The 19785-nt window shown below is 41.2% G+C and overlaps 1 protein-coding gene across 1 annotated transcript in view; it reads left to right on the forward strand.

Annotated features, from left to right (window-relative positions):
* Positions 1-19785, forward strand: part of SPCS3 (signal peptidase complex subunit 3) — a 502901-nt gene that overhangs the window by 301695 nt on the left and 181421 nt on the right. The window contains exon 4 of the mRNA XM_044062522.1: positions 18234-18349. Coding sequence (XP_043918457.1) covers positions 18234-18349 — 116 coding nt within the window. The remainder of the gene's footprint in view (positions 1-18233; positions 18350-19785) is intronic.

Raw genomic sequence — 19785 nt, forward strand, 5'->3', positions numbered from 1 at the left:
TTTAAAAAATGTCTTCAAAAGTTTTAGTTGGGCTGACCTGAAAATATATAATAGCCGTGGTAGTACATTCATTTTAACAATTGAAACCTTTGCTAATACTGGCAGTCGTAAATTTGTCCACCTCCCAAAATCAGAAATTATTTGGTCCCAAATTGTTTTAATGTTATTATTGTAGAAGTCTTTATTATCTGTAGAAAACTCAATACCAAAGTATTTAATATTTTCTTTAAATGTTACCTGCCCAACCAAAGGTAATAGCGAAAAAGGTTTAGGTGTTGTTTTTAAAGGGAAGATATTGTTTTTTTTTTTTTTCAAGTTAATTTTATAGTTAGAGACTTCTGAAAAGTCATTAATAGCCTTCAATAATTTTTCAGTATCTGATATTGGAGATACACAATAAATGTTAAGATCATCAGCAAAAGCTGCCATTAATATTTTGGTTCCATAAATTATTGGGACATTATGATAGACATTCTGCTTAATATATAAGAACAAAGGTTCAAGATAAAGATTAAATAGTAAAGGGGACAAAGGGCAGCCCTGGCGTGTTCCAGTCTTAATCTGTATTCTTTTAGAGAAACTTTTATTAATATACAGTGTAGTATAGGGATTACTATATAATATTTGTAACATTTGAACAAACTCATGGGAAATATTAAAATAAGGTAAAAAATCAAACAAAAAATTTGTATCAACCGTATCGAAGGCCCTTCTGTGCATCAATTATAAGGGCATAAACATTAAGATTATTTTGTTTAGCATGTGTTATCATAGTATGTAATGTAAGTGTATTGTCACTGGTTTGTCTACCTGCCATAAATCCAGCCTGTTCTTTGGATATTATATGAGTCATGATTTTCTTCTGTCTAGATGCTATAATAGAGGTTAGAATTTTCATGCCTACATTTATTAATGATATCGGTCTATAATTATCAGGGTTTTGGGGATCTGAATTGGCTTTATGTATAAAAATAGTTTTTGAAGCGTTAAGATGAGGATCACTAATTTTATTCCTAATTATGTAGTTAAATACAACTGAAAGTATCTTAAGTATCTGCAAACCTTTTATAAAACTCCACTGTCAACCCATCAGGACCTGGTGATTTATGTGATTTCATATGTTGGATTATATCTACTTCTTCGTCGGATATCGGTTTGACCAAGTCATTTTGAATACCCTCTTCTATTTTTGAAAACTTAATTGATTGTAAAAATTTTTCATAAATTCTGTGTGAGGACATATCCTTTTGCCCATCATAAATATTAGTATATATTCCCTCAAAAATATTAATGATATCCTCTGTTTTAGAATATATAATATTATTATATTGTATTTCCGAAATGTGCACCGTTGTTTTCGATTGATTAATGATCCTAGCTAACGCTCTCGATGGTGTTTGAACATGATTAGCGTACCTCACCAATGTCTTATATTCTTGAAATGTTAATCTACTATTTTGAATTAAGAAGAGATCCTTTTGACATTTAAGCAGTTCCTTCTCTGTTTGTTCATTAAAATTCCGAATCAGTTCTTGATCAAGTAGTTTAATTTTTGTTTCTAAATTTTTAATATCTCTGTTTAGTATTTTTTTATAATAAGAAGCTTTTTGCAAAAGGATCCCCCTTATTTGTGTTTTAACTGTCGCCGATTCAATATCCGGGGTATATTGTTGTTTCTTTAGACAAGCCAATAAATCTTTAAAGTAATTTGTAATTTCTTGGAAAACATACCACTTTCTGAAGCAACTCAATTCCCCATTTGTGAAACAAGGTAACAAAATCACTGACAATGTCAAAATCATATTAAAGACCAAAGGGAAGCTTGAAAACACGTAGCCCCTGAGGGACCACCTTTAATCTTATGCATTCATTAAAATGCACTGTTTCCATGTTTAAAGTCTTCAATTTATACAACTTTTTTTCAAAGGTAAAAATCATTTCCTTCATAGGATAGTCCCTTGATTCACCTTTTTCATACTCCTGCTTGCTCGGATGCTTCCCATTAGGCTCAGAAAAACAGTATTTTTTATTTAAAAAGTCATTAAATTTTACATTAGTCTTTCCAGGACCTTTGGGGGAACTAGATGCTGGTTTATGGAGCTCTCAAAATTCACTGCTCTCAGTTAGCCATCCTAGGCTCCGCCTTCTTCAACGTTAATTTCTCATGCAGACTGTTCTTTTTTTTAGTGTGTGATCTGAGTTTGCATTCTTTTTTTGTGAAATATTCTGTATGCACACCAAATCTGTGTTGGTTGGTATTTCTGAACTATAATAGTCTTTTCAGAGGTAACTTTTGCACACTCCTGTTTCTACGCTGACATGTAGCAGTGTTGCACCCTATTATTTCTGATTTTAAAATCCCCTTTAATGAAACTGTTGCTTGATATTTCTGTTCTGATTCGACTGTACCTAGCAATATACTTGCCTAGCATGATCCAATTTATACTAACATTCCCACCGTCCGTCTCACCAGCCCTGCTTTTGTCTGTGTGACAGGTGTTTTTTTTTTCCAGAACCTGTTCTTTGGTCTGGGTTTCAGCCTTTAGTGTCAAGGATAAAGGGGGAAAAATGGTTAGTGCAGTTTTTTTTTTTTTTTTTTTTTTTTTTCTGTGGTTTGTATAAGGTTGATACTTTGCTCCTGGTCCTCTATCCAGCCATGTTTGGGCATCAGCGATTGTTGGATCCTTTCTTCCTGGTATCAGTTATGTCTTTTGGCATTGAGCTTTCAGTTTTGACATTCTCAAGGTTAATGCCTTCCTATTTAATGACCCCAGTCACCAAATGCTGTTTTCTCTTGCCTTATGCTGTTTTGGAGGATCTCCTTGTAACCCTTTTCCCTATAAATACCTACCCCTAGTCCTACAGGTGAAGGATGGGAAACTTCCAGCACTGATATTTTATCAAGGTAAATACATGGTTTTCATTTTGCTTCTGTTAACAGCCTGTCCATTGTTTGATCATTTTTTTAATACTAAAACTGTTTTCTGTTATTGATTATATATGCATTTCACCAAATTCATAGTCTTTGGCTTGATTATTTAGTTAAGTATTGTAAGCATCTATAGGTCCTTTTAGGAATTTGTACCCTTGTTAAAAACAAATTACTGATAATAGGTTATTTCTAGGACGTTGTCAGATGGTATTTCTGTTTTAGTTGAAGAAACTTACTTTATATATTCTTGCCTTTGTAGATATGACTGGTATAACAATGTGTAAAGAAGGCTGTTCTAGTCTTGTCATAACTGGCACAAATCATTTTTAGGGCATATTGCTGGATGCCTGAGTAGATGTTATTCGTGCTTCACTGTTGCAGTCATTACATTTGGGTTATCTGCCTGCAGGTAGCCCTCAGCCGACCTGAATACCAAAGTCTTGGATTCCTGCGTTGGATGCTGTCCCTCCTTCCAGGACGTCAGGGTGTAAAACATACAGCCGACACCATTACATCAGTCTTTATTGCCGTGCAGTGCCCGAAGCAGAAGCAGTTCGCAAGTGCTGGTCGGCAGACTCCTGAAATTTTCGTTTCCGAGTTTCAGAACCGAAGTCTTCGAAAAAAGCTAAGTATCTCGTTGGGGATCCTTTTTCTTGCTCTTAACCAATGTCAGTAAAAGTTAAAAATTGTCTTACCTGTGGAAAGCAAATACCTCATAAAGATTTTCATTCTTACTGCATTCCTTTTTTAGGCCCAGACCACGACGTCCTTCGCTATCGGTTTTGTGCCTTATTCAACCCCCAAACTATTCGTCGCCTGTCTATTTTTGCAGCAAATTATTTTGTCTCTCTGTTTAACTATCCAGAAATGGCTTCGGTAAGCCATCCGACTACCGATATTCCGAAATAACATAAGGATAAAGACGGAGACAGACCACATAGGTCCAAAACTGCTGATGACGCTTCCATTAAGCTAGTTGCCAGTACTCGGTGAGGCATTCGCAGTCCCTGATACCCGCTACTTCAGATTCACAGGCCTCTACTGAGACCCATTCGGAGTCTGGTATGCCGCGAGATGCTTCTTCGACTATGGATGGGTCCGGAGCCGCTGTGCAGGCACCGGCTTCTGAGGGTATTTTCAGGCCTACAGATTTGCATTTTAAACCGACGCCATCTTCTTCATCAAGGCCTAAAACTCGACCCACGCCTAGAAAACTGACGTCCAAACTGCATGGTCAGGCCCGTATGCCTAAAAAAACAAATGCTTAGAATGGCTGAAGACCTTGTTACTTTAATTAAAGGAAGCCAGCCTTCCCCATCTAAGAGACCTAGAACTGATTTTCCTTCTGATTCTTCTGATCAGGATTCTGAAATTTCTATTTCTTCTGATTACCAGGATTTGCCGTTATCTACCTATGAGGATTCTGATGCAGAGGATTGCATTCCCTCTGCTTCCCCTCCAGAAGATTTTTCTTTAGGTGAAACCTTGTACACTGTTAGGGAGCATTTCCACTGGGAAAACCAGGATTACTCTGACTCCAAAAAGAGGCTTAGGGAATTCTGACTCCTCCCTCAACACAGGCCTTTAGCTATCCCTCCTGTTCTGGACATTGTAGATGATGCCTTCTTGGAATCTAGCCTGCCCCAGACACTTTACCTCAAGCTCCCAGAAAACCTGACAGGTATTCCAGAATACCTGACTCTCACAAGTTCCTCTTCAAGAATCTTACTGCGGATCCAGAGACCATTTCCCAAGGACCAAAGGGCGTTAAGGCTACTCCTGCAAAAAACCCTACCCCCTCTGATAGAGATTCCACGGCCTTGGACAGATGGGGTAAGAAGGTATACACTTCTGCTACTTTGGCCATTAGGGCCTTAAATTGCCAGTTTCATATGCTAAAGTATCAGCAACATGTTATGGGACTACTTAAACAGAAAATTATGTTGATTCCTGACTGTGCTGAACGTAAAGAAATACAGGACTTAATGCATTCTGCTGAACAAGTTGGTAAACATACTTTGCAATGTGGTTTTGACTCTTTAGAAGCATCTTGTAGGGCTGCTGTCCACTGGGTCTGTACTTAGAAGGCATGCTTGGCTTAAGGAGCAAAACTTGCCAGATCATGTTAAAGCTAAATTACTGGATGCTCCCTTAAACCAAGACCGCCTGTTTGGTAACAAGGCAGAAGAAGTCTTTAAAAAGATGGAGGAAAAAGCTAAATCTATGCAAATTGTTAAAAATTTCCTGCAAGTACAGCCTTCCAGATTTAGTAGGCATTGGCCTTCTAAGAATTGGTCCTTTCCAGTCTCTTCCATGCCTTCTCAGTCCAAACCCAGGAACAGCAGACCACCTAGGTTACAGTCTCAGGCTACACACAGGCCTAAGCAGTGGGGGGCTCCCACTTCTAAGGCTGGAAGTAGTAAGACACCCCCTTATGGAAAAATGTCACAATGACTTAACCTTAACCCTTCCAAGCCCTGCTCAACTGTCTGCTCCCTTAGGAGGAAAGCTCGCCCTGCATGCAAAAAACTGGGAACTCATTACCCAGGACAAATGGGTTTTAAATGTAGTTTTCCAAGGATACAGATTCCACTTCCACACCTTACCAACCCCAAACGGTTGGCCAGACCTACCCCCAAATCAGTGGCCCGAGGCTCAACAGCAGGTTCTGTCTCTTCTAAGTATCAGGGCTATTCAGACTGTCCCAGCAGAAGAAAGGGGACAAGGTTTTTACTCAAGACTTTTCCTGGCACCCAGAAAAGACAGCTCCTGGCGTTCCTATCCTGGACCTCTCTATTCTAAACACCTAATCCCAAAATTCAAAATGCGAACACTTCAACAGCTGTTTCCTATGCTAGGCAAAGATGCCTGGTTGGCAACCTTAGACTTAAAGGAAGCTTAACTGCACATCCCTATAAGGGAATCTTGCAGGAAATACCTACACTTCAGAGCAGGCCCAATGCGCGATCAGTTCTCTGCAATTCCCTTTGGCTTATCTACTGCACCCAATGTATTCACAAAGTGTCTAGCTCCAGCCATTGCATTTTGCAGGCAGAGAAATATTCAAATATACCCATACCTGGACGATTGTCTAATTCAGGCAAAAAGCCAGGACATGCTATTAAAACATCTGGCATTTGTAAAGAAACTTCTAACCTCACTGGGGTACTCCATAAACAAAAAAAAATCTCATCTGGTACCCTGCCAACAGATTGTGTTCAAGCTTGCTCCCAAGAATACAGCTTCCCAGATGGCTTACCTCACGCCAAAGAAACAAGTTTGACAGCCTATTTCAAACTACTGACCACAAAGACCCAGCTATCTGCAAGGAAAGCCCTGGGGTTCATGGCCTCTTGCATTCTAATAATTCCATGTGCAAGACTGCATATGAGGAAACTACAATGGTATCAACATTCTCAGGACCTGGAATAAGCGATTCCTATCTTTCCTTGTATAAAGACAGAGTTCCTTTGGTGGGCAGAGGCATGCCACGTCAACAAGGGGCTCCCTTTCAATCTACCCCCTGCCACCCAAACCCTGAGTACAGACGCATTAGACTATGCATGGGGGGTTCACTTGGCAGGGCAGTTCATTCAAGGCAAATGGAACCCGAGTCAGATGCACCTGCATATCAGCCAAAAAGAAATGTTGGCTGTACAGAATTCCCTGACAGCCTTCACACACAGTTATGTGGTACATAAACAAGCAGGGGGGAACCCACTCGTACCCTCTCTGCAGACTAGCCACATGGCTCTGTGGAAGTGCACCTACAAGCTCATTTCCTGCCAGGCAAGTTAAATTCACTAGCAGACAACCTAAGTAGAAATCTCATGGACCCACACGAATGGAAACTGGAGCCAAAAATATTCATAGGTTCATACTAGGCTATCTGCCCTGGGGCAATTATAAGCCTAGCACGATTCTGTATGGCTTACGCCACCCCTTGATTTGAGTATACTGTGCCCTTTTTAAGGTTTAGTTTACTGTGCCTCTGTCTAATAGTGACACGGGAGTAATCCCTAGGACAAACCTACGATCCCCCATCCACTCATCGAGATTCCTCTTGAAGAGATTCAGTGAGGTGCTCTGCCTCACATGAACTGGAATTCTATTCCAGAGCGAAGGGAGCCTCTGGGTTATGAACCTGTCCCTCCAGCAAGTTCTACTTATTTCTGTGCTGAGGTTCAAGTCCCTCAAGCGTGTGGCTCTAAGGGATTTAGATTTACTGAGGTGGAGCATGTCCATTAATTCTGGATTTGACATAGCTTTGTATGTCAGGCATAGATCGCCTCAAGTAGGCGGTATGCAACTGAGTAGAGCTGGAGTTTTTAACCGAGCAGCATATGGCATCTGTTTGAGACCCTTGATCCTCTTGGTGAGATACTTTTGGGGTCTTTCTAATTGCTGCAGGTGTCGGGTAAGGTACATCCCAAAGGGGCATTGTATTCTATGATGTGCCTGATGAGGGATGAATAAAGGCACGATTACCTCTCTTGATCTAGATGTGAAACCCTTCGTGATGAGGTGGGCTATGTGGAAGGTCTTTCTAACCACTTTGGCAATGTGGTTTTCAAAGGAGAGATTGCTATCAACTTGGGTCCCCAGGTCCCTAATAACTTTCTCTGTACTTAATGGGTTTCCACCTATGTGGTAATTTGTGGGCACATTGTTTTTGCCAAAGGGTATGACTATACATATTTTGGCATTTAGCTTTAAACCATGGCGCTGGCACCAGTTATCTGTCTCTGTGAGACCTTTTTGAAGGATGTTTGTGTCAGCTGGAGAGTTGATTATGGCGCCCAGTTTGCAGTCGTCCGCGAACTTGGTGAGCCATAATCCTCCCACGTTTGCCTGTACCTCGGAAAAGTATATACCGAACAAGAGTGGTCCCAGGACAGAACCCTGTGGGACGCCACTTGTGACCGGTTTCGAGTCTGACATGGCTCCAGCAAATCTCACTCTGTGGGTTCTGTCTTTGAGCCAGTTTGCGACCCATCTTGTGACATAGGGGTTTATATTTAAGCTGGATAGCTTATCTATGATGCCCGAGTGGGGTATTGTGTCAAATGCCTTTGCAAGGTCCAGAGTGTGGACTACCTTCCCTTCATCTATGGCTTTGGTGACTGTTTCAAAGAAGTCAACCAGGTTCAAAAGGCAGGATCTGCCCTTGACAAAGTCGAACTGGGTAGGATCTAGTGTCTGTAGGTCCCCAATGTCTTTGTTTATGAGCTCCATGATGATCCTCTCCATAGCCTTGCAGACTAAGCTAGTCAAGCTTATAGGTTCATAGGTTAGTACTAAGCTAACTGCCCTTGCGAGCCATTGTAAGCCTAGCCAATTATCCCTTGTGAGACTCAAACACTGCACCTTGTGTTTGTAAGGCAAACACCTTAACCATTAGGCCACCCTCCCAACCCCTTGAGAATATTGGACCTGTTGATTTTCCGTAGATTCATTCTAAATGTTATCTTATAAATGTTGTCTAGTTGCAAATATGAATTCTGAATTGTTGTATGTAAAAAAAATATGTAAACTCACTGTTGGCTAGTTGCAAGTATGAATTCTGAATTGTTGTATGTAAAAATATATAAACTGACAGTGGCGCTTTTCTCCCCTGGTCTCCACTGAAAACGAGCCAAATGCTCAGTTGGACTAACCCGGTCAACAAATGTAAAATAAATAAATACTAAATAAGTTTACACACAGTCCTTCAGGTAATACAAAGCACAGAAGACTAAACATTAAAGGATGCCACTCAAGTGGCATACAGAAATAAAGCCTCCGATGATGACTTAGTCGAACCAGGTGCAATTACTGGCCTGGGAAACTGATTAACAGCAAGGGGAGATGGGAATTTCCATCCCTGAGAAGGTGAGTGTTCCTGGGGGTTTCTCTAGCAATGCTGTCTGGTGGAGGCAGGGGACATTACTAGCAGGAGTTGTTGTTTAAAAGAGGGTTAGGGTGTGGACATGGCTGAGCTGCCGCAGCAATGAGATGGCATTCTACATGTCCCCATTGCACTCCCACCCTTGACCTTCACCACGAGAACACTGATGGAGGGTGAAAAAGGGTAGTAAAAAACTTTCCTCAGCTTGGCACAGAACAGCATGACCTTACAGGACATTCGTAAACACCACAGTGGGCCCTGGCTTCACCAAAGCATGACTGGAAACAAGTGAAGTGCTGGAAAAGCTAGCGAAGGATGTGGGGCACTGGGATAGCAGTCAGTATAACAGAAGGGAAGAAAAGGGCACGCTTTACAAATTAAAATCAAGCACACATATGAACTAATGACATTTAGCACAACAGACAATTCACCTCAGGAAGACATTTACCTTACTGCATTAGCCAGTGTGTTATATGTAATAACACTTAAATGCAATCTGAAAATCGTTTTTGCAAATGTGGTATATTTGGTCTGGTGCATGTAGCTCTTTCGGTAAAAGGCTAACATAAAACACAGAATGTGAACATTTATGAGATACTGCCAGTAATACTTGCTAATGCACTGGCCATGCACTATGCTGAGGCAAGGGACTTAAAATCTTTTCAGGGATAACAGGTAATCCAGAGCCTTGGATGGCAACAACACAGGCAGGATACTGAAGGGAGAGTTGTACAGTGGAGGCCAGATTCAAATGTTGATGGTTTTAAGAGGAATTAGAAAGGATAAACATCCATCCACAACCCCTTTTCCTCCATTTTTGAACTTGGGGAAGGGGTGTCACTTCAACAGTGACAATCATCTAGAGCCAAGGTTTACACAGTTGGGTGGCTAGCCCTGCCATGGTAGTTCTTCCACACCACACACTCGCACACACACTTATGGCCAATTTAGAGTATCTAATCCACCCACTGCATGTCTTACATAAAAAAAAGTTGCAATCATAATTTATGTAATCACCACAACTTTTTAACCTCGGAGTAAAGTAACAGTCTATTTTTGCTGGATGGTTAAATTTTGGTCAAAATAAAAAAGTAATAATGCAACAGAAAGAAAAGAATGTATGGGGCACACAATGGTGAAAAAGGTAAACGTTAACAGAAACGTACCATGTACAAAAACAAAATGTCCTTCAACTGACATTCTGAAACTAAAGTTAAAAGGAGTTAGAAGGTATCATTTAGCCTATGTATAAAAAGTATGCCAATAAAACCACAAAAAACCCATTGCTTGTAAGCTGAAGTGATGCCCAGGGGTGTTTCACAATAATGTTGCACATATTAAGCTTTTATCAGTATCCTTTCAGTTTTACCCAATGGGATCACTTTCTGGGATAAAACAAAGCCTATAAAAGATGCAATGAGCTTAATATTAAAAAATACTCTCATTACAAAACTACATACTGAATTCATAAATACTGCATTCACTACAGGCTATAAAACACCAAACGCAAAAAGGCTAGCAGGCAAGGTTAGTTACTTCTAGGAGTACAAGATCAAGAGACAACCATAAACTTCTCAAAATTATAAGGCAATAAACAGGCTACTAAGCACTTGTCAGTTTGGATGGTAGTATGTGGAGCAGGACTAAAAGACCTACAGAAGAAAGCGCCCGTATCAAAGAAATCAGTCTCCTGACTACAGTTCCTGAAGGGCAACATCTAAGTCACCCGTCTGCTGCTTTGGCACTACATTACAATATTCTCTTGATACGGTCTGCATTCGGAAGGTTTTACTTATTGTGATTCACCTCACAAAATGAGACACACATCTTTTCATGGATATACTAACAATGCATACCTCTCAACAGTCCAGATTTTTGCCTCATTTTTGGTCTGATACCAACACTTATTTGCTGATCAACAAGGATTCTTTCATTTTTTACAATTTGCAGCTAGATTACTAAGTATTTAGGGAATAACCATTCATCATATCATGTGTAATACTGGATTTACTCACTCCCTCTGTGACTGACCCACACAAACAAAGCACAAGTGGGTAAATAACAATAGCCAGTACCACCACCTGACAAATGATGCTCACTGCTATTACAAACACAAGACATTTAACATGCTTCCTTTACCACTTCTTTGCACAAAAGCCAGTATGAGAATATACCAACAATTTTAGTACTATGACACTTTTTAATAAGGACATCCAGCACTAAAGATGTGTACATTGCTACTTGGGTCACTGTTTGTATGCATTTGGTAGCACTGCTACTACTGTAGCATAGAAGCTTTATAGACACTCCTAGTAAACAGGGTAATGTGCACTTTGTACAACAGAGATAATAAAAATAACTAGTAATAATGCCATTATGTCCAGATGCATGAGTAATGAAAAGGTTGAATGGGGTTTTCCACTTTCTGGTGAAATGCAGACAGCTGCAGGTAAACAATTGTGGGAGCTGATTTGTGCAAAGTTCTCCAAATTGCAGCTTGCAAATTGGGACTACACTAGGCCTTCTTCCCAAGCTGGACACAAGATGGGCAATCAAAAAACTCTTTCAGTCTGCCTGAAATCACTGTAGCGTCATAAAACAAATATATACAGATGTGGAGAGAATAGCCTTATAGTCTCTGCAACTGACTCTTCATAAATGTTAAGGGTTAATCCCCAGAAAGCAAACAATACAGCACTGCTACTTGCAACTGACTGAACTAAGATGATGTACAAACTCACTTAACTTCTAATTACAACTGCTTCTGTTTCACTTTTATGCATTACCACTGTCTCAGTGCAACTGTCAAGCAACAGAACATATCATAAAGGGTTTAAAGAAGGCATAAAAGAGGCAACATGGCCAATCTTTTTTTAAAAGAGCATCTTTAAGACATCAGTGTGGAAAGCAAAGCTGTCTGGCAAGTGTACTGCAGTGCTGTGACATGATCCCCAATAGAACTCATTTTGACAGATGGACTATGTCACATAAGACTATGAGATAATGTCATTAAGTCTATCATGTGTAAATGTTTTATGAAGCAGTACGGTACAAAGAGGGGTGTGCACTGCACAGGCAGTACTGAAATACTCATGGAAAATAAGACAAGAGCCCAAAGGGCAAGTTCCTGTACCATGCACACCAGAGCAATTTTAGAACTGTACTGCCAATCATTAGCGGACCGGAGTTCCGCTGTGGCGACCCCTAACCGGGAAAAGCCGAAAGACACAAACATTCTGATGTAAAAAGTAGTATTTACATACGCTTCTGAAATATTTTCTGTCTGAAGTTTAAAAAGCTGCACCATTCATAATTATGTCTAAAGAAATGGGCAGTTCTGAAGTTTTACATCAAAATACCAGGAATTACTACAAAATGTGTGCAGAGGGATAAAAGCCTGCATCTTCTAGCAGTGACTGCAGAAGTCTCAGATGCAGAAAGGAGCGAGTTAGGTGGAAGGGAATGATCCCCCTACTAGAGTGATAGTCTAGTTAAGACTCTTGACTCTAAAGAAATGGGTTCAGGAGGTTCTCATCTCTGGGAATGAATGAGTCATGAGGCTCTTGCACTAGCAGGGAAATAATGAGCCAAATCTCACTTCAGGAGGGCATAGTTTCCAGGGTCTGTAGAGGCTCCACCTTTGTGGAGTGGGACCACTGTTGCTGTACGCCATTCTGTGGGCACATATCCTGTAGTGAGGCTGAGATTGTATAGCTGTTTTATTTGCGGGATTAGTTCCTCTTGGAGTTCATGTAGGACGCAACCTGGGACACCATCTGATCCCATGGAAGCAGGGTTTTTTGCTTTGGAGAGGGCAGCCTTCACCTGAGCATCTGAGATGTTTGGGAGGCAGCCCTCTGCCGGGATAGATACTTGCTCTTTTGGGGGTGGAGAAGTTTGCACTGAACCTGTCTGCCAGGATATTGGCGATGTCTGTGGGTTCAGTGTATTTTTTGTCGTTTAGAATCAACTCAGAACAAGTCTGAGAGTTGCATCCCAGGTTTCTAACATAACTGAAAAAAGCCTTATGATTGTCTTTGGTGTCCTGTGTAATTTTTCTCTCGGAGCTGGCCTTGGAGGATTTTATGAGGGATTGTAATTTTTTGCTAGTACTGATCAGAGATGCCTTCCCTATTAGGGATTTTGCTCTATCATGTAGTAGCTTCCTCCTTCTGTTGTACAGTTTATTTATGGCAGGGGTCCACCAGACTGGACGCCTGCCTTTGGATGATTGGGTCTTGGTTTTGTTTGGGATAGCATGATCCATGCATTCCTGGAGATGTCCGTCGAATGCATTTATATAGGATTCTGCAGTTTGGGCCGTAGTTTCCACTGGCCCTGGGGCCTTGAAGGATTCCACTTTGGTTTTGAGAAGTGAGAAGTTCGCTTTTGAGAAGTTTTTCACTGTGGTTATCTGGGCTGGGTCGGGATGTGGACATCCAGTGAAATTAATTTATGGTCTGATCTTACCAATGAGGGATATACTTCTGGTGCAGAGCATAGAGTCCCCATGTTGGTAATGATCAGGTCTAGTATGTTGTCCCCTCTTGTGGGAGTGGTGACTAGTTGTTCCATAGCATTTGAGTTTATAATTTCCAGGAATCTTTGGGCTAAGGTGCTGGGGTTTGAGTAGTGCTCCCAGTCAATGTTTGGGTAGTTGAAGTCACCCAATATAATGGTGTTCGGAGAGATCTTCATGTTCTCCAATGTTTTCAGGAAAGCCGAGTGGGATTCCTGACTTTGAGAGGGTGGTCTGTAGGATGCTATAAACTGAAAAGCAGTCTTTCCCACTGTTAGTTGCACATGGATGGTCTCCGATACTTCGTGCAATGCCACTAACATGGAGTTGTGGATATCCTTGATAAATATGGAAACTCCCCCTCCTTTTGTGGTTCGGTCTGGGTTTTGGGGCCGAAAAGCATGATATGAGGTATAGCCTGGTAGTGCTGGGGTGCTCTCTGGAGCCTTGAACCAGATTTCTGTCACTGCACAGATATCGATGTTCTCCATACTGAGGAGAGCTTCGAGTGCGTGCATCTTGAGGTTAAGACTTCTGGCGTTTAGCAGCATTACCCTTAGTTTCTTGTTCCTTGTGCTGTCTATGGGGGTGGGTTTGACTTTTGAGCCTTGCCTAAAAAAGGCACTATGGGGGTGGCAAGAGCCTTTGCCAATATCCGAAAGCCCAGTGGTGACAGGTGCAAGCCGTCCCTAGCGAAGCAATGTGGCTTGTCGAGCATGTCATCCCAGGCTGACAGACGATCCCCTTTGAATGACACCAAAATTTTAGCCAGTTGTTAAAATCGATCATTTTGTCTTTGTACTGTGGCATCATTCTAGGTGAGGGTAAGATGCTGCTCAAGGTCAGGGTCATACCAGCCTGGGCTACATGATCAGAGCGCTCCTCTATGTCTCTCTTCATGTAGTCCAGGGAGGTACGTCTCAGGTCATTCACACCAGCATGTACAATGACTGAGTCATATTTGTATTTGCTTTGGAGTGACCTGAGTGCTTGCGTTATGTGTCGGATCCTAGCACCCGACAGGCAGCTCACCGTGACCTTCTCTTTATTCAGCCTGGTGAGCGGGACGTCAGTGTGTCTGACAATAGAGTCACCTATAACAAGAGTATCAGGTGTGTTATTCAGCCTTAAGGGCTGTGGCTGCTTGGCACACTGACTTTGTGGGTTATGTGTTGTGTGTGTGTCACCACTTGAGGAACAAATGGGGACTCCAAAGGTAGACCTGTTTGCCTCCCCCTAGAACTACCAATTGAACAAATTCTGCACAAGGACTCCCCACAGTCTAGCTTGGAAAGTGGATGCCCTGTCCTTCGCCTGGGAAAGCCTCTCGGTTTATGCCTTTCCCCCTCTGCCTCTCCTCTCGAAGATTCTGTTAAAGGTCAAACAGGACAGACCAAGGACAATTCGTATTGCACCAGACTGGCTTTGCCAGCACTGGTACCCCCTCTTATGCAGCATGATACTGCTGGATCCTGGCACCTACCTCAGACACCTTCCCTGCTGTCCCAGCATGCGGGCCAGATTCTGCACCCTCAACTTCAAACTCTGAACCTTGCAGCCTGGCTAATTCCTTGAGCTCTCCAATAGCATCCCTCATTAAGCAGGTGCTAGAGGTCATTCTGGAAGCAAGGAGACCTAGTACTAGAAAATCCTATGCTGAAAAGTGGAAAAGATACTGTTCCTGGAGCCAGACCCAGGGTATGGACAATACGGACGGTGCCCAGTTTACCTCATATTCTTCAGTACTTAACAGAAATGCTCCACAAGGGCCTATCCTTCTCATCAATTAAAATTCATGCCTCTGCAATTTCAGCACATTGTAATACTGAACCACCCCTCTTCTCTCACCCCCTGTTAAAGCAATTCCTCATAGGGGCTTTCCTCATAGAGGCTAAAAATTTAAGACCCCCCCCCCCACCCCAGGTGAGCCCCTACTCCAGCCTGGGACCTTAACTTTGTATTGAAAAGCTCACTCTCCCTCCATTTGAACCAGCTGCAACTGCAGAGTTGAAATTCCTTTTTTTGGAAAACCAGTCTTCCTTCTAGCCATCACTTCAGCAAGAAGAGTGTCTGAATTACAGGCCCTCATAACGGTGGAGCCCTTCATTATCTTCCATGCAGACAGGGTTTCCCTCAGGACCAATCCTTCCTTTATGCCCAGAGTGGTGTCTAGTGTGGCCCTAAATCAACCCATTCATTTGCCTACCTTTTTCTCCTAATCTGCAAAACAAAGGAGAACAAATTATGCACTCTTTGGACGTGCACAGACAACTTAGATTTTATTTGGACAGGACTAAGCCTCTCAGAAAATCTGAACAGCTGCTAGTTGACTTGCTGCAGGGGCAGAGGGGAAGGCCATTTCAAAGCAAACTATTTCTAAATGGATAGCCCATTACATTAATTTCTGCGATAAGCACAATGGAAAACGTACCCCACAGGGGGTAAGATCACATTCCACCAGGGCTGCATCTACCTCTACAGCCTTTCTCAGAGGGGCCCCTACCAGGGACATCCTTGAAGCTACCTGGAGCTCTTTTCATACCTTCACCAAGCAAGTACCACATGCCTATTTTTTCTAAATCCAGAGCTGGTTTTGCCACTGCAGTATTGCAGGGCTTCATAGCTGGTCCTAATGCTCTCTAACTTCCTCCTCCCTTCCTTAGCTTTGGTAATCTACCCAAATGTAATGATTGCAACAGTGAAACACAAAGAACATAGTACAGTTGTGTACACTTAACATAAATGTAGAAGTTCGAGTGTATTCACTGTTGCTGTCCTGGTTACCCTCCCTCCAGCCCCCTGACTTCTCTTGGCTCTAACTTTCCTTCTTGTTTGGTGTATTTGAGCTTTCTGGTGTATTTGCCTTTTGTTGGAGGTGTAACATAGCATATAATTGCTTCCCATTTTCTGGGCACCTGACATCTGGGGCACGAAAAACTGATGTAATGGCGTCGGCTGCATGTTTTATACCCCTGATGACCTGACGTCATGGAAGGAGGACAGCATCCTACGCAGGAATCCAAGACTGATATTTAGGCCGGCTGTGGGCTACCTTCAGGCAGATAACTCAAATGTAATGACTGCAACAGTGAATACACTCTAACATTTACATTTATGGTAAGTGTACGCAACTGTACTTTCTTACTTGACATACTATGCCAGTATAGATTTACTTGACATACTGTATGGTTTAATTTGTTGAATATTTCATACTTTTCATAAAATTTGTTTCTTAAAGTAAGATTTTTGTGGATGAACTTTTATAAAAAGTATGAATTCAGAGGCTTATGCAGAGGGATTAATCTTGTTGACAAAAGCAACAGTTTCCTAATTCCTTCACTGAGAACTTCACCAGGTTATATCTTTCTTGACTTTATTTGACCTGGTGATATGCAGGTTATACTGACTGCTGTTTTCAAGGTCATTTAACATAGTCCCCTAACTTTCATTTTCTAAACAAGTTTACAACTGGCTGATGCATACAAATTGTCTGTGTGCTGCAGATGGGAGGTTGATATAATGGTTAAGGTGTTTACCGTACAGACACACAAGGTACAGGGTTTGATTCTCAAATAAGGTAACTGGCTAGGCTTAAAATAGCCTACAAGGGCAGTTAGCCTAGTACTAATCTATGAACCTTTGAACATCTGATGTCATAAACCTGTTTCATTGGCTGTTAGTGTGTGGGCCCCACTTGTTGTCTGCTTATCAAGTCACTCTTCTTTGTGGTCATGAGGTATACCTTTTTAGTACTACATTACAGGTTAGTTTGAATCTGTAAGTAGTCCTGTAAGGCCACAGTGATTATGGTTTTCTAGTGTTTCTACCTAACAAATGAGTATGATTGTTTTGAACTATGTATACCGTGACTATCCATCCAAGAGTGAGCCGAGCCCTCTGGTTATGCTGCTACTGTCAGGGGTGGGAGGTTGGTGTAATGGTTAAGGTGTTTACCTTACAGACACAAGGGGCAGGGTTTGATTCTCACTTGGGCTAATTTTCTAGGCTTAAAGTGGTCCACAAGAGCAGTTAGCCTAGTACTAATCTATGAACCTATGAGGTTATCCCTGATGAGTGCCTGTATTATGATTTTATTACTAGCAAGTATTTGCTACTTGTGGAGCTGAGTATTTGCCTGTGGGTACACACCAGAGGGATAAGAATGTCTAGTGCAAGGGCACGAATTTTCATTGTTGGAAAAATGGGGGGAAAAGTTTTATTTTTTCATGATGTACTGCTTTGGTGAGTATCAAATATAACTGTATTTAGTGGTTTGATGAGAATTTGCTAGTGTGTTACACTTTGAAAATTGATAGGAATCCGGCTGAATCTATATCACTTTGTCTTTTGTGGCAGAGAAGAACATCTTTATTATAAAAGATGCAATCAAGTGTGCTGTTTAGTTAAATGGAATGAGTGATGGTTAATTTTGAGGTCACAGTATGAAAACATGGACAGAAGTGGTGAATTAATTCTAGTTAGATTTATGAAATGGTTGCTTAAATACCAGTTGCAAAGTAAGAAGGCTTTAAAGATCCAGATTTGGGTAACTTATGCCTTTCTATACCTGGTAGTGTTTATGTGAATCAGGAATATACTCACTCCCTCCTGGAGTCAGAAACCTCACGTCAGTTTTCTTTTATATAGACTATTAATTCTGTTACCCCAAAATATAAGAAAAGAGCATCCCATCCCTAACGCATTGCACTCCTTACATTTTATTCTAGTGGATGATCTGTTTTACTGTGGCGTACTGAACTCTGCTGATCTGTTTGTATACATGTATATATAACATTGAATTTCGCTTTTTATGCTTATGAGTATACACAGAGATTTGGTACATGATATCAACCATGACAGTGGAACTAATCTGTGCAGTATTGTTTTCCTTCTAGACTCTCAACCAGGTCGTTCTATGGGACAAAATTGTATTAAGAGGATATAGCAACAAGCTAACCCTGCGAGACTTGAAGTCCAAGTATTTCTTCTTTGACGATGGCAATGGTTTAAAGTAAGAAATTGTAAAATTCTTGCTTCTGTATTTTACAGGAAAACTATAAGTAGATGCTGGAAATATTCATGCTGAATGGAAAGCTTATTAGGCATTCTCATGTACTGAAATCTGTTTTCAGGTTCTTTCAGTTAATTGTCTGCAAATTTAATTAAGGAAGCTGCTTGGTTATGCTTTTTGGATTTTGCTTGTTTTTTTTTGTTTTTTTCCAAGTCACACACTACATTCCATTTTTGTTCAATTTCTTTTTATATTCTAAATAAACACATTACATCTCATATACCAAACCCACACTAAAGGTACTTCCTCTTGCACAGTACTTTTGTAGAAATAATTTAGGAATAGTAAAAGAAATCAGCTATATATGCATTTTACAAACGCAGGTTGACAATCATGCAGTAGACCCAGCCCATCCCTGGAACATGTCACTTGATTTCAGTCAACCCTCATCCCACATCACCCAGTGGTATTCCAAGTATTCAACTTTCACTGCACAACCCCCCCAGCCAGACCACTTAAAATGGTACCCTTTAGAGTTGTAAACATCCCAGACTTCCTTGTCCCATCATACAGCGGCCACATGCACAGACACACTTCCTCCTCAGTTTCCCCCCTGTCAGCCACCCACTGTACTTCTCTCCAAGCTTCATTTTCCTTGCCCTCCTTACCACCCTACATACTTTAAACCATATTCTGTTGTACCTCTTCATTAATCCTTCCTGTTTGCCCCTCCCATCCAGCATTCTGCAGCCGCTGCTTTATTTCTAACCAATCCTAGTGTCATTTGATTACCCCACCTTGCCGGTACTTCTCACCGCATTACCTCACTAGCTACTTAGAACAGAGAAGGCCCCAGACCAATACTCATGCAAACCTCCATCCATATTTTTTGTTCCTGCTTCTCTGGTTTACCTGCTTTCACAAACACTCTTACTGCTGTCTTAAATTCAGTGGCCTACAACCTTAAGGCACGAGTAATGAGTTGGTAATGATATGTATGTATATGCGTATGTGCACGCAATTTGTACAGATCTATTTTAGTAGATCAAATTAACAAAACACTGAAAATGATATAACAGAGACAATGAAATCAAAATTTTAAACTGCAATAATGTAAAAAAAAAAAAAACCTGTAAGGTCGATAAATGCATAATTCTTCCTTTACTTTGGTGTTAGTAAGTATAACCGTTCTCACTTTACTGGTGTGATGTACTTAAAAGCAAAACATTATGCCGGATGTTACATATCACACTCCCAGCACTCTCAGCGCTGTTTACAGTACAAAGAAGTTTGAAAAAGAAAAAGCAATGCTTGTATAAGAAGTATGTAAGCTGTATTGAGAAAGCAGTTGTAAAACTCTTGGTAGATGTACATTAAAAGGTAAAGTGGTAACAGTGCGACAGTTGGCCCCCAAAGTTGTTATGGAAAAAAACCAA

Source organism: Protopterus annectens, chromosome 2.part1 (assembly GCF_019279795.1).
Source record: "Protopterus annectens isolate FY-2018-M chromosome 2.part1, PAN1.0, whole genome shotgun sequence".
In the NCBI taxonomy this organism is placed as follows: domain Eukaryota; kingdom Metazoa; phylum Chordata; order Ceratodontiformes; family Protopteridae; genus Protopterus; species Protopterus annectens.